The sequence below is a fragment of the Tiliqua scincoides genome, chromosome 1 (genome assembly GCF_035046505.1).
Source record: "Tiliqua scincoides isolate rTilSci1 chromosome 1, rTilSci1.hap2, whole genome shotgun sequence".
NCBI classification, from domain to species: domain Eukaryota; kingdom Metazoa; phylum Chordata; class Lepidosauria; order Squamata; family Scincidae; genus Tiliqua; species Tiliqua scincoides.
The window spans coordinates 134,225,381-134,238,171 of record NC_089821.1 but is presented as its reverse complement, the minus strand read 5'-3'; the positions used below and the strand labels follow the sequence as shown (position 1 = coordinate 134,238,171).

The 12,791-nt window shown below is 47.4% G+C and overlaps 1 protein-coding gene across 1 annotated transcript in view; it reads left to right on the top strand.

The window, feature by feature from the left end:
* COL4A1 (collagen type IV alpha 1 chain) overlaps positions 1-12,791 on the top strand; it is a 170,452-nt gene that overhangs the window by 87,393 nt on the left and 70,268 nt on the right. Inside the window, exon 22 of the mRNA XM_066633158.1 lies at positions 5,222-5,317. Coding sequence (XP_066489255.1) covers positions 5,222-5,317 — 96 coding nt within the window. The remainder of the gene's footprint in view (positions 1-5,221; positions 5,318-12,791) is intronic.

Here is a 12,791-nt window from a genome sequence, read left to right as displayed (position 1 = left end):
CCTGATTTGCTTTTCAATAAAATACCTCATCATAGCAGAAATTGCTTCATCTAGGACATTGACTTTGGCTGGCATAAGAGGCTCCACAATGGATGGTGAGTGGCTTCTAACTGTAATTTTAACAGAGTTCATGTATCTGATGAATTGCTTCCAAGCCAGGTATATGAGTTTCCCTCTGCTGTGTCTAATCAAGAACACAGTCTTGACAATCTGCACAACATGAGTTCAAGTATTCCCCCCCCAGTGGACTGTTGTACGTTCCTCAGTGGGTTGGGTCTCACCTCTGGGACTAAGAAGGCAAAACCAAGAAAGCCATTGCGTGAAACACAGAAACTACCCATCAATCTCAAGTATGTCTTCCTGCCTCAGACAAGAAGGAAGTGTTCTGTCAGAGATTCTCAGGGTTCCAACATTCAACAAAACAAATGACAACAGATAAAAATGTATTAATAAGAAGAAATAGTTGGAAATGAGATCAATTTGGTCCCCAGTTCCGCTTCCCTCTGTGCCAGGTTTTTCAAGGAATACTACATGAGTCCTCATGGCCTAGAAGCTGCAGTTGGTACTGTCTTATACTGTGGTCACCATGTTCCTGTGCTTTGCTCTCACAGAAGGAAAAAGGGAAATGTCACACTTGCTGTTTTCATGTCTTCAAGGAACATTTCAGCAGGAAGCAAGGCATCTGTCTGCCTATTTCTCAGGAGACTGAGTAATCAGCCACAGCTGGTTCAACTCCAGGCAGCCTTCTCAATTTACAACAGGATTACAGCTAGGGGATGAGTCAAGCTGGTTTCAGGTTTCCTTCTCCTTTGACTTTAGAGGGCAAAGCAGTGCACCCTAATGTTATCAAATGGATTCAGACTTCCTTTGCCTATCTAGCCAGAACAAGAGCTATTAAACAGTCTTGCTCACTTGACCAGAGGAGCATTCCTCTTATTCTGGCCCCTACAATAAAAGCATCTGGTTGAGTAGGCATCTTCCATGCTTCTTACCCGCCCCCCCCCCCCCAAAAAAAAAATCTTCCTTAGGACAAATATTTTCTCTGGGCTGTAGGGACAAAGTGCTTTCAAAAGATTAAACCGGAACTTAATACCAATTCACACCAATCAGGCAAAGTTCAGTCTTGCCAAACGGTTGACATTGGGTTTCTCACTGCATCTTGTCATTTAAATGGGGCAATTCTCACTATCCACAAAAATTCAATGCTTTCCTTTTCCTATTAGAGATTTTTGCACATCAGCATCTCCCTTCTTGGTATCTGTTATTTCTTCTGTTCACAACTCGGGGAAGAAGGAAGCTGCTCCATCTCAATCTCTGTCCCCAGAGTTATTTCAGAATAGCAGAATTTCAGGTAATTCATCTATCTCTAAAGGCCTTTGTCCTAAAACTCAATTGGAAAGATGTTCTCACCAACAAAGATTTATACCAGGGGTGCCCAGACCTCGGCCCGGAGGCCACTTGTGGCCCTCAGGAGCTCCCAATCCAGCCTGCGGAGAGGTCCCAGTCTCCAATGAGCCTCTGGCCCTCCAGAGACTTTCTGGAGCCCATGCTGGCCCAGCGTAACTGCTCTCACTGAGAGGACGACTGTTCAACTCTCACTTGAGCTGTGGGACGAGGGCTCCCTCCACTACTTGCTGTTTAACATCTGTGATCCAGCAGTGACAGCGAAGAAAACGCTGGCCTTGCTTTGTGCAAGGTCTTTTATAGGCCTTGAGCTACTGCAAGACCTTCATTCATTCATATAAGTTCCATCTCAAATATATTCATTTATGCAAATTTATTCAGATTTTATATGTGAATTAATTCTTTTTTCCCCCAGCCCCCAACACAGTGTCAGAGAGATGATGTGACCCTCCTGCTAAAATGTTTGGACACCCCTGATTTGTGCCAACAGGCAAGAAGTGACCAGGTCATATCTTCTTCTCAGAGAAGCTCTATTCCCACTTCATTGAGCAGAGACTTATTTTTCATCTCTAGTAGAAGCACATCTAAGAAGAGAGCTAAATTCTCAGATATGCTTAATTATCAAGTTATGAATTGGTCAGAATGACTCCTGAATCACATAGTCTCTTATGTGGAGGGAAACCTTAGAATAATTAACGCTCTAATAAAGCAATAATGCAAGCTCAAAACAAGCATCCTTTTGCTTTTTGTATTTATTTCTGGTTGAGGTTTTACTACTTATTTCTTCTATGTTTAGCAAATCTCAGTCAAGCTCAGGGTTCCTGTGATGGACCTCTTTGCATCTGGTATGAACAACTAAGTACCACTATAGGCAATCAGGCTTCAAGAAAGACCACTGTTTTCATAAATGCTCTACAGGGTTTCATGCTTCCCTCTGTTACCCTTCAGTCAAAACTCTCAGGCTGATGCAGGTATCATTCTCATTGTCCCCTGCTAGCCTTATCTCCATTGGTTTTCTGACCTGGTGAACCTGTCAGCTCAGGATCCCTGGCAACTTCCAAATATTCCAGATCTTCTGTGCCAAAAATCCTTTGCAGTACCTGCAACCACACACTTTCCGTCATATTGAGTGGCAAACCTCCTAGTTTTGGGTAGCATCCTAGAGTTGTTCATATTCTACCTGCCTCTTGCAAGTTTCTCCCATTAGACTATATAACAATACCTGGAAGGCCTTCCTCCAATGGTATGCTAATACCAGTAGTATAGTCCTGCCTATGTTTTTGATGTTCTTTTGTTACAGGATGGTCTAGATTCTGGCAACCCAATTCCCTGAAAAAACCAGGTGTTAGCTCTTTCTGGCATCATCAAGTGTTCTAAAGATTATCCTTTCACCCTTTGATCAGGAAGATCCTGCATACCTCTTCTCAATTCTCTGCCTCCAGTTTGACATGCAAACTCCTGGAGTCTGAATATAGTCACCAGAGCTCTTCCTCTGAGTTGCTTCAAAATCCCTGGGAGCAACTTCTCTGAAGTTCTCACCCTAAACTATTTTTCTTATTGCATTCACTTCTGCATACAGGATTCCTGATGCTGGGACACTAACTACTAGTTGGGATCTTTATAACTTTCAAAATGACTAGGTCATCCTCTGTCTTGAACTGTATTCCTAAGAGTAACATTTCATTTCATAGGGCCAAAGAGCTAATCTTGTCCTCTTTCTATTATCGTCTCTCCTCCCCAAATGAATGTGAGTGACACTACCTCAGTGTTTCCTGCGCATTGAAGTTGCATATGGATTGCACAAGGCCTGTTCTCTTTCATAAATGCCTTTTTGTTTCATTTAAATCATCTTCTTTCAAAGTCTCCACAATTACATTCTTCACTTGGTTCAGAGAGTACATTGTGCTTGCCTACTCATCCTCATTTGATTTGTTTTGGATTGTTTGGGCCATTCTGTAGGGGGCACCACTGCAAGATAGCAACCCTTGAAGATTTGTAGGGCAGCCACTAGGTCCATACCTTTACAAGTCTTTCAGTCTGTTCTCAAACCTTAGAACGTGATACCTATCAGAATAACGGAGAGAGCTCCCTCTTCAGATACACTGCTTTTCACTTTTGGTGAAGGGTTGTTCCAAGTGTTCACGAGAAGGAAAAGCAAAACTCTCATCTAGTAAACATCTGTTTTTCTCAGGGGTGGGAGGATGTTCTGTCCACCCTTGCTCTTCTTCAAGTTCCCTCAGGCTGGTTTAATTGCTCTGCTATCTTACATAGTTAATTAGTTGGTTCTGTTTTTTCTTCTTCTGCTCCTTCGTTTACTTATATTATCTGTCTTGCAAGCTTTCCCATTGCTTAGCCATCTTGGTAGGCACTTTCCACTGTCCAGGAAGTGGCTTTCTTAGCATTGCCTTCCTAGTCCCAGAGGCAGGGACCCTAATCCATGAGGTAATATCCTCCCACCTACAAGAAGTCCAAAGTTCACCAGATAAGAACTTTGTTTTACAATTCAGAGAAAAAAAGACAGAGTGCCAAAAGTTTTTTGAGGGTCAAAGGCAAATTCAGGTGTACTAATTCCTGTGCAAAGAGCCTTGAAGGTTGAACATCCAAGAGGAGCACGAAAGCAGATGAGGCTCTTGGTGTGCCAATTAATTAGTGGCAAGCTGTGGTTCTGATTACGTTTAGATAGGGCTGAGTTGGTCTGTTCAAATCTCCATTGTCCTGTAACCGTAAATGTGTGGCCAGGCAATTCTTTTAGAGCACAAAGTACTAGCATAGTTCTTGCTTTCTGAAGCTGGTAACTTTCAAACACTGTCTGCATGACTTGCACAAAATGGAGTTTTACTCTAAAATAGAACTGTTTGGTAAAACCCAATACTGAGTGATTGCCCATTTTCTGTTTTATAGATACTTGAAGGGAGCAGTTCAACTCCAGGAGTTCTGAGAGTTGCTTCTCCACAGCCTTAGACCATCCCTCCCAAGAGGAGTTTGCCCCAGAGGCCTCCATGATCACACTCAGGCCTCTGCAAATAAGCTCTTAGTTCCCACAGTGAGAGGCACCTGGAGGAGGAGATGGAATAGTTACTTCTATTCTCCTTTTTTCGCTCTTGGCATCAGCAATGGTATCATTTGCCTTTTGAGCAGGGTTTTTGGAAGGAGCAGAGCAGCAATTCTTCCATTCTCTGCTTGTTCTATCAGCACCTGGGGGAGGGGCTGCAGAATGAAAAGAAACCTTGATTGGGAAGGAGTGAAAAGACTGAGACTGTGTTGGAAGCCCATGGACACTCTCTGTTAGCAAGGCCCAGTGTTGCTCTGATTTAAAGGTGAAGCATCACATGTGTATGATTTCACTACAGATATAGCCAGCAGCAATTTCGGCAATTGCAGCAGCACTTTTGCTAGTCACCATGGTAATAAGAACTTTTACTTGCCATATTTGTGATTTGCCAATTCATTATATTTCTTAACAGGGTTGCAGTCTTGAGGATTGTTGGATTTGCTTGTGTGTTGAAGGAGAGTACTGTGTGAACTAGCGGTATAAATAAATCAATTAATTAAATTAAATTTTTTTTGAGTCTCATAAAGCTGAGCGGGTCCCAGTTCTAAGAAGTTTGAGAGCCACTGAACTAGCCTAGGTAAACAGATGTAAATTCTGGATTGTATACTTACATGATTCAATTCAACGTCATTCACTCACTGCACGTCCTTCTTGTGAACTGCAAGTTCACACAGATTTCTGTGAACGAAAGATTTCTAGGACTGTCTTAGGACTGTGATGCAATATTTAGAAATAATGTTCTTTTTTCTTTTAATCAAACTGTAGATGGAGATCTGGACTGTCAACCTGGGCAACCTGGTGATCCAGGTTCTCCAGGCTCTCCAGGACAGCATGGCTTCCCAGGAGAAAGGGGAGAAAAAGGTAACACTTTGGTATCTCCAGAAGATATACCGTTGCGGTTTGCGTTTCTTTTACAGATAAGATTTACACACACACACCATATTTAAATTATCCGTAAACTGCTCAAGTAGGTCAAAGGTGTGAAGCTTGCTGTGAGGATTATGCACCTCACTACTTCTGTGGGTTCCGCTAAGGTACAATACTGACAAATAATTTATACCAAGAATTCAAGAGACAACCATTCTAAGCAACTGTTTTACTCCCTCTAGATATAAAAAGTAGCATACATTTCAAGGGATTTATTTCATGGAGTATAATTACAATAACAAATTCAAAGAGTATGGTCTCAATCAGAGACAACTATTGATCTTGAGTCACGGGACGGGCGACATATTCCTGTATGTTTTCAGTCAGAGCCAAGAATGAGTTGTCTCATCCCAACCTGTTCACTGAGGCTGCAGTCATATTCTATACACTTTTTTCATCACAACCTGATGAAATTACATATATTTCTCCACAACAACTCAAAATTACTGCCTACATTCCCAGGATCAGATGTGATATTTGTATCTTTTCGTCTGCAGTCAAGTTTATTATTGACCTCTTCGCTCTCCATTCTTTATTTTGGAAGAAGATTCAAGAATATATTCAATAGCTAGTCACCCTTCTTCCTGGCTCCTAAACATAATTTAAGGCTGCAATCCTATACCCTGGGACAGACAGATACCTGGGAGTAAGTCCCACTGTTCTCTCAGCGGGGGGGGGGGGGGGTATGTTACGACATGAGTTGCGTTTCCGTCTGCACAAGGCAGGGCTGTTCAGGTCTCATCCTCCAGGGGAGGGCATCCCACCCTAGTCTGGCTCTGCCTCGCACAGAGCTAGGTAGTGACTTGGCTGAACTCTACAACGCAGCATCTCCAATTCTCCAAAAAAGATTTTCCTTCTCCTTCTCTCCATGGCTCTGCACTCTTATTCCACACTCCCTACTCAGTTCTAGTGTTCCTCCCCCCCCTTCAACCAGAGACCCCTTCATGGAGGGAAGACTCAGCCGGCCTCACCAATTCATGCTGCGGGAGCCCACAGGACCCCACGTTCCACAGCAGTCATGAGTCACTGACAGAGAAGGGCAAGAGAAGGAGCCAGCAACCAGCGGTAGGTGTGGACAAGCATTTCCTGCCTAGGGCACACCGCCGCTGCTGCGACTGGAGTCCCCACTGGGTCCAGAGTGGCAGCTTAGCCCTGGACCTCACGCTGTGACTGTGCCAAACCAGGCTACAGCACCAGTTTTCCAGTCGTTCATTCGGTGAGGAGGCAGAGAGAGTTCCCCCCCCAGGACATCTGGGAGCAGCAGGAAGAGGGCCACCATCTCCAAAGCTAAGCTCAGCAAAATGATGAAGCAGTGGAGGGTTTTTTTGAAAGTATCCTCAGGAAACAATTCTGGGTCACCCTTGGGCCAGTGCAAGTCCCTTACACAAGCCCAGGAGAGTGGCAAATGTGCCACACAGCACATTTGCACCTCCTCAGGAGGAAGCCACGCCAGCACACAAAGGTGTACTGGGGAACGGAGGCTGCATCCAGCCTCCGTGGCAGCTTTCCCCAGGTAAGTTGCATTGGCCGAGTTCGACTGACGCAGGGGTCTGGGGAGGATGGGGAGGAGGTGGGAGGGAGGCATTCAGGGGCAGGGTGGCCCTGGGGGTGGGCAGGCAGGAAGCAGAGGTAAGGCTGGGATCCAGCTCTTATGCTGGTTCCCAACCCCTGTTCCCAAGCAGCGCAGAGTGACTTCAAGCTTAGTGACCTTAGGAGGTGGCACAAGTTCGAGGAAACCCATAGGGGCTTCAGTGGCTTACCAGGAAGTAACGAGAAGAGTTTCCCCTTGCCTCTGGCTGAACCACTTTGGCGTCCTATCTTGCACTGGATACAGCACAAGCCTTCTGGCCTGCCTGTTCTAGCGCAAGACAGGATTGCGATTTTAAGGACATATTTAAGACTTGCAGAACAGTTACTTCCCACCTCCCACCTCACAAGGCCACATGGAAAAGTTCTCCCAGCCCTTCGAGTCAACTGACTTCCCTGTCTCCTCCACCAGCTCAGCATCTGACAATCCCTTACCTTCCCCCTTTGAAAATATAGGCAATGCAGGCCTTGGGCAAGCTGGCTAAAGGGAAGAAATCACACACCTATCTGACCTTAACTCTACCCCATCATCATCTGATAGAGAACTCTCAGGGGCTGAGGGCGAGGAGGAAGTACAGAAAATGGACTTTTCCCAGTTGATCTATTCCCAAAGATGCTGACTAAAGCCTCTCAGTTAGTAGAGCTCAACACCAGCCCTGATCTTACACAAGCACCTCCCATGGGGGCACATTCCAAAACAAAGCTGCTCTTTCCTTATTGAGCAGCCAAACCAGAAACAGAGCCTTTTCCTGAACCTTTCAAGAGGGCCCTAGACAGTGACTGGGAACAACCTGTGCACCCCAAACACAGCTCCAGGATGATTAACAAGCTTTACCTCCTCCCGCAAAAGACCACAAAGCAACTCAAGGTTCCCACTGTGGATGTCCCAGTAGCATCCATCTCCTCTTTAGCCATCTTACCATCAGAGGAGGAGAGGGCTCCAAGAACAGCTGTGGTAGGCACATGAATACCTCCTTTAAAAGAAATTTTATGGCTAGGGCAGCTTTCCTGTGGGCTGAGGAGCTCACCACCTCTGAACCCAAGCTAAAGGCTAAAACCTGCCTTAAGAGATATCACCAGCAGCAACTTTTACAGCCAATTCCTTCTTCGATGCCATGCAACTTGATGCCAGAGCCTGTCACAATATTTGACTTCACCAATGGGTTGGGGATGCTGCCTCCCTAACCAGACTGGTAGGTTTCCCTTTAAAGGAGAAAAACTTTTCAGGGATGTGTTAGAGCCTTTCCTCGTTGAAAATAGGGACAAAAGGAAAGTTCTGCCATCAAGGAAAAAGTATGCCACCAAAAGCGCCAGTCCTTTCATACAATTGGAGCAAGGCATACATCCTTGGAAGTACTTGCAGCAAGGATGACTCTCAGCACAATAGAAACTGCTGGAATAGGAGTAGAGTGTTTCCCAGAACCAGAGGATCTGGACACTTTCAGGCACCAGAGCCAGTAAGGACAAGTGTAGATGTGGAGGTGATTCCTTACCCATTGGAGCTCATCTCCTGGCCTTCACAGACAAGTGGCAGTCTGTGACCTCAGACTTCTGGGTCCTGCAGGCAGTGATTCAGGGGTACACTCTGGAGTTTCTCAGGATCCCATGATGACCAAGGCATACATAAATTGACAAGGAGGGACATGTTCCAGAAGACTTAGGGAAGAGGTAGCTCTGCTCTTCACCTGGGCAGAGGGGCACCTAGCTTCCCTGAAGGCACAGCATCTTGCAGGAACAGCCAATGTAGCTGCAGATTGGCTAAGCAGGCAACACATGTCTGAGACAGAGTGGCAGCTGCACCCAGAAATCACCTGGTGTCTGGGGAAGCCAGTGGTGGACCTTTTCGCATCAGAGTCCAACGCTCACCTCTCCTGGTTCTTCATAAGAACAAAGACAGAGGGAGCCAAAGGGGTAGATGCTATCCAAAGCAAGCAGCCAGAGGGGCTGCTTTATACCTTCCCTCCAGTGCAGTTGTTACCCTTGATCCTCAAAAAGATCAGGTCAAGCCATGCAGAAGTCATCCTAGTGGCACCCTACCGGCCCAGGCATCCCTGCTTTCCTTCGACTAGTACAGGGCAGGAAGCAGGGATGGGAAAACCCAGTGTGGCTTACTTCCGAGTCAAGTCACCAAGCCGCCATGACTCGACTCAAAAAAGGGTCCTAACAGGGGCACTTTCTGAGTCACCCTTTAGTGACTCTAATGGACTTGAGATGAGTCGTCCCCCCTTTAAAAAGCCTGCCATGGAAAAAACGAGGCTGCTGCTGGGGAGTATGTGTCAGAGCTCTCTTTGAACACTCCCCTGCTGTCCCCACACATTTGTAAACAGGGCGGGAGGTGTGGGAGTGAGTGAGAGAGCTGGGACAGAAGCAACAAGAGGGAGGAGGGTCACCATAAGAACATAAGAACAGCCCCACTGGATCAGGCCATAGGCCCATCTAGTCCAGCTTCCTGTATCTCACAGCGGCCCACCAAATGCCCCAGGGAGCACACCAGATAACAAGAGACCTGCATCCTGGTGCCCTCCCCTACATCTGGCATTCTGACTTAACCCATTTCTAAAATCAGGAGGTTGCGCATACACATCATGGCTTGTACCCCATAATGGATTTTTCCTCCAGAAACTCGTCCAATCCCCTTTTAAAGGCGTCTAGGCTAGACGCCAGCACCACATCCTGTGGCAAGGAGTTCCACAGATCGACCACGCGCTGAGTAAAGAAATATTTTCTTTTGTCTGTCCTAACCCGCCCAACACTCGATTTTAGTGGATGTCCCCTGGTTCTGGTATTATGTGAGAGTGTAAAGAGCATCTCCCTATCCACTCTGTCCATCCCCTGCATAATTTTGTATGTCTCAATCATGTCCCCCCTCAGGCGTCTCTTTTCTAGGCTGAAGAGGTCCAAACGCCCTAGCCTTTCCTCATAAGGAAGGTGCCCCAGCCCCGTAATCATCTTAGTCGCTCTCTTTTGCACCTTTTCCATTTCCACTATGTCTTTTTTGAGATGCGGCGACCAGAACTGGACACAATACTCCAGGTGTGGCCTCACCATAGATTTGTACAACGGCATTATAATACTAGCCATTTTGTTCTCAATACCCTTCCTCATGATCCCAAGCATAGAATTGGCCTTCTTCACTGCCGCCGCACATTGGGTCGACACTTTCATCGACCTGTCCACCACCACCCCAAGATCTCTCTCCTGATCTGTCACAGACAGCTCAGAACCCATCAGCCTATATCTAAAGTTTTGATTTTTTGCTCCAATGTGCATGACTTTACACTTACTGACATCTGCCATTTTGCTGCCCATTCTGCCAGTCTGGAGAGATCCTTCTGGAGCTCCTCACAATCACTTCTGGTCTTCACCACTCAGAAAAGTTTGGTGTCGTCTGCAAACTTAGCCACCTCACTGTTCAACCCTGTCTCCAGGTCATTTATGAAGAGGTTGAAAAGCACCAGTCCCAGGACAGATCCTTGGGGCACACCGCTTTTCACCTCTCTCCATTGTGAAAATTGCCCATTGACACCCACTCTCTGCTTCCTGGCCTCCAACCAGTTCTCAATCCATGAGAGGACCTGTCCTCTAATTCCCTGACTGTGGAGTTTTTTCAGTAGCCTTTGGTGAGGGACCCTGTCAAACGCCTTCTGAAAGTCCAGAAGTTGGGATCTTTCTCAACGATCAGCAGCTGGGATGCTTACCAGGACAACCTGATCTTTGGCAGCCCTACTCAGAAGTAGTCCCACTGTAGCTGGTAATTCAATGAGGGTTGTCCCACCCCTCCTGCTCCTGCCTTCCCTCAGCCAATGGAAATATGAGAATGATCATCCTTTGTCCTTTGTCCAATGATAATCTGTTCATTCCTTCCTATGAGAGATGGGAAAAGAGAGCTCAGTTCTGCCTCCCTGCTCCAGCTCACATGCTGCTCGTTGGTCAGAATTATGGCCCCATGAGGTTTTCCACACCACAGAAACAGTAAGCAGGCACCCCCAGACACAGGCAGACTTGAGTCTGCACACGTGGGGACGAGTGCTGAGTCAGGGGGACCCTGACTCGAGTCTTTTTCAGAGTCTTCGTTGTGTGTGACTCATGAGGTGCAGTCACCCAAATCATGCATTTTTGTGACTGTAGTTCGAGTCACCTGACTCGAGTTTCCAACACTGGCAGGAAGTGGAGGTTTCTAGAAATGGTAGATCTGCTGAGACAAGGGCCGTTGATGTACCCTCAACCAGGGCTGTTCCAGTTGACAGCCTGGAGGATGAGCAGGAAGCACTAAACAAATGGGGGTACTACTGCCCTTTTGTTCTTTTCCAAGGACCAGCCATGGGGAAACGGGCATCCAGGGCCACCTTCTCCAGGTGGCTAAAGTGAGCAATAGAGGTGGCCTACCAGGCTGCAGGGAAGCCACCTTCCCCAGGATTACAGTCCATTCCATCCAGAGGGCTGCTATCTTGGCTGCCTTAGAGGGGTTGTGCTCCCTTGACAACATCTGTAGGGCAGCAACCTGGTCCTTGCCTATACCTTCTCCAGGTATTACTGCATTGACCTGGCAGCCTCAGCCAAGGTAGCCTTTGGTAGGAGGGTACTGCAGACGGTGGTGGCAGTAACATGACAACATTGGATCTAGGCCCACCCTGTACTACACTGCTCGGTTGCTTCCCATGTCCAATGCCCCCCTCCTTCCTACAGAGAAAAAGGAATTCTTACCTGTAAATCTCCTGTTCTGGGGGGAGGGAGGGAGGCATTCGGCCCACCCTATGGGGATTGGACATCGCCAGACACTGTACATGTGGGGTAGAAGACAGGGCAGGTAGATTGGGCCAGGCAGTCTGTTCCTTCCTGCCCCCTTTTTCTGCCGCTGCTCACTGACTTAGCTTCTCTCAGTTCTATTGTTAACCGTTAAATTTAAGTTATGGTATGGTGCTACTGAGGGTGCAAGGGAGTGAAGAACTCTAAACAGAACCAGACTGGGATGGAATGCCCTCCCCCTGGAGGAGGAGACGGTCTTGCCTTGTGCAGAGGGAGGGGCAATCCATGTTGTGATGACTGCCTCCTCCCAGAACAGGAAATTCACAGGTAAGAATTCCTTTTTCAGTCTCCCTCTGAGCAGACATACCTAAGATTGTGCTTATAAACCTATTTAATCCCAGTTAAAATGGATACAGGTGGACAGCCTGAACTTATTTTCTTAGCTAGTAAACCTTTTTGCAGGGAGAAAATCAGTCTGAGGTTGAAGCGTGCTGATGCAAGAAATCTTGTCCTCCTTTAGTGGGAATAGGTTAAGCAGAGGAATGAACTGTTAGGGCGCAATCCTAACTGGCACTTATGCTGGCATAGGTGCCCCAGGAGGGTTGCAAACGTGCCATAAAGGACGTTTGTGCCTCTGTGGGAGGAAGCTGCGTTGGCACATCTAGATGCGCCGACACACGGAGGGCGGCAGAAGCCTCTGCAGCGGCTTCCTCGCCACTGCTTGTGCCAGCGCACCCACACCGACACAAGCGGTGAAGGTAAGCGTGGGGGGTGTGGAGGAGGTGGAAGGGAGGCATTCCTGGGCAGGGGGAGGGCAGGCGATGGGCGGCTCCGGGGGAGCCAGGAGTGGGGCTGGGACATGGCAGTTATGCCGAATCCCAACCCCCATTCCTGGGAGAACGGAGCGGCTTCAAGCTGCTCCACTCTCCTCTGACTTGCGCCACCTCTGGGGGCGGCGCAGGTCCAAGGAGACCCATTGGGGCTAGCAGCCCTTACCCAAGGGTAAGGGGAAGAGCTTCCCCTTGCCTCTGGCTGAGCCGCTGCAGCCAACGAACCTGCATTGGATGCAGCGCAA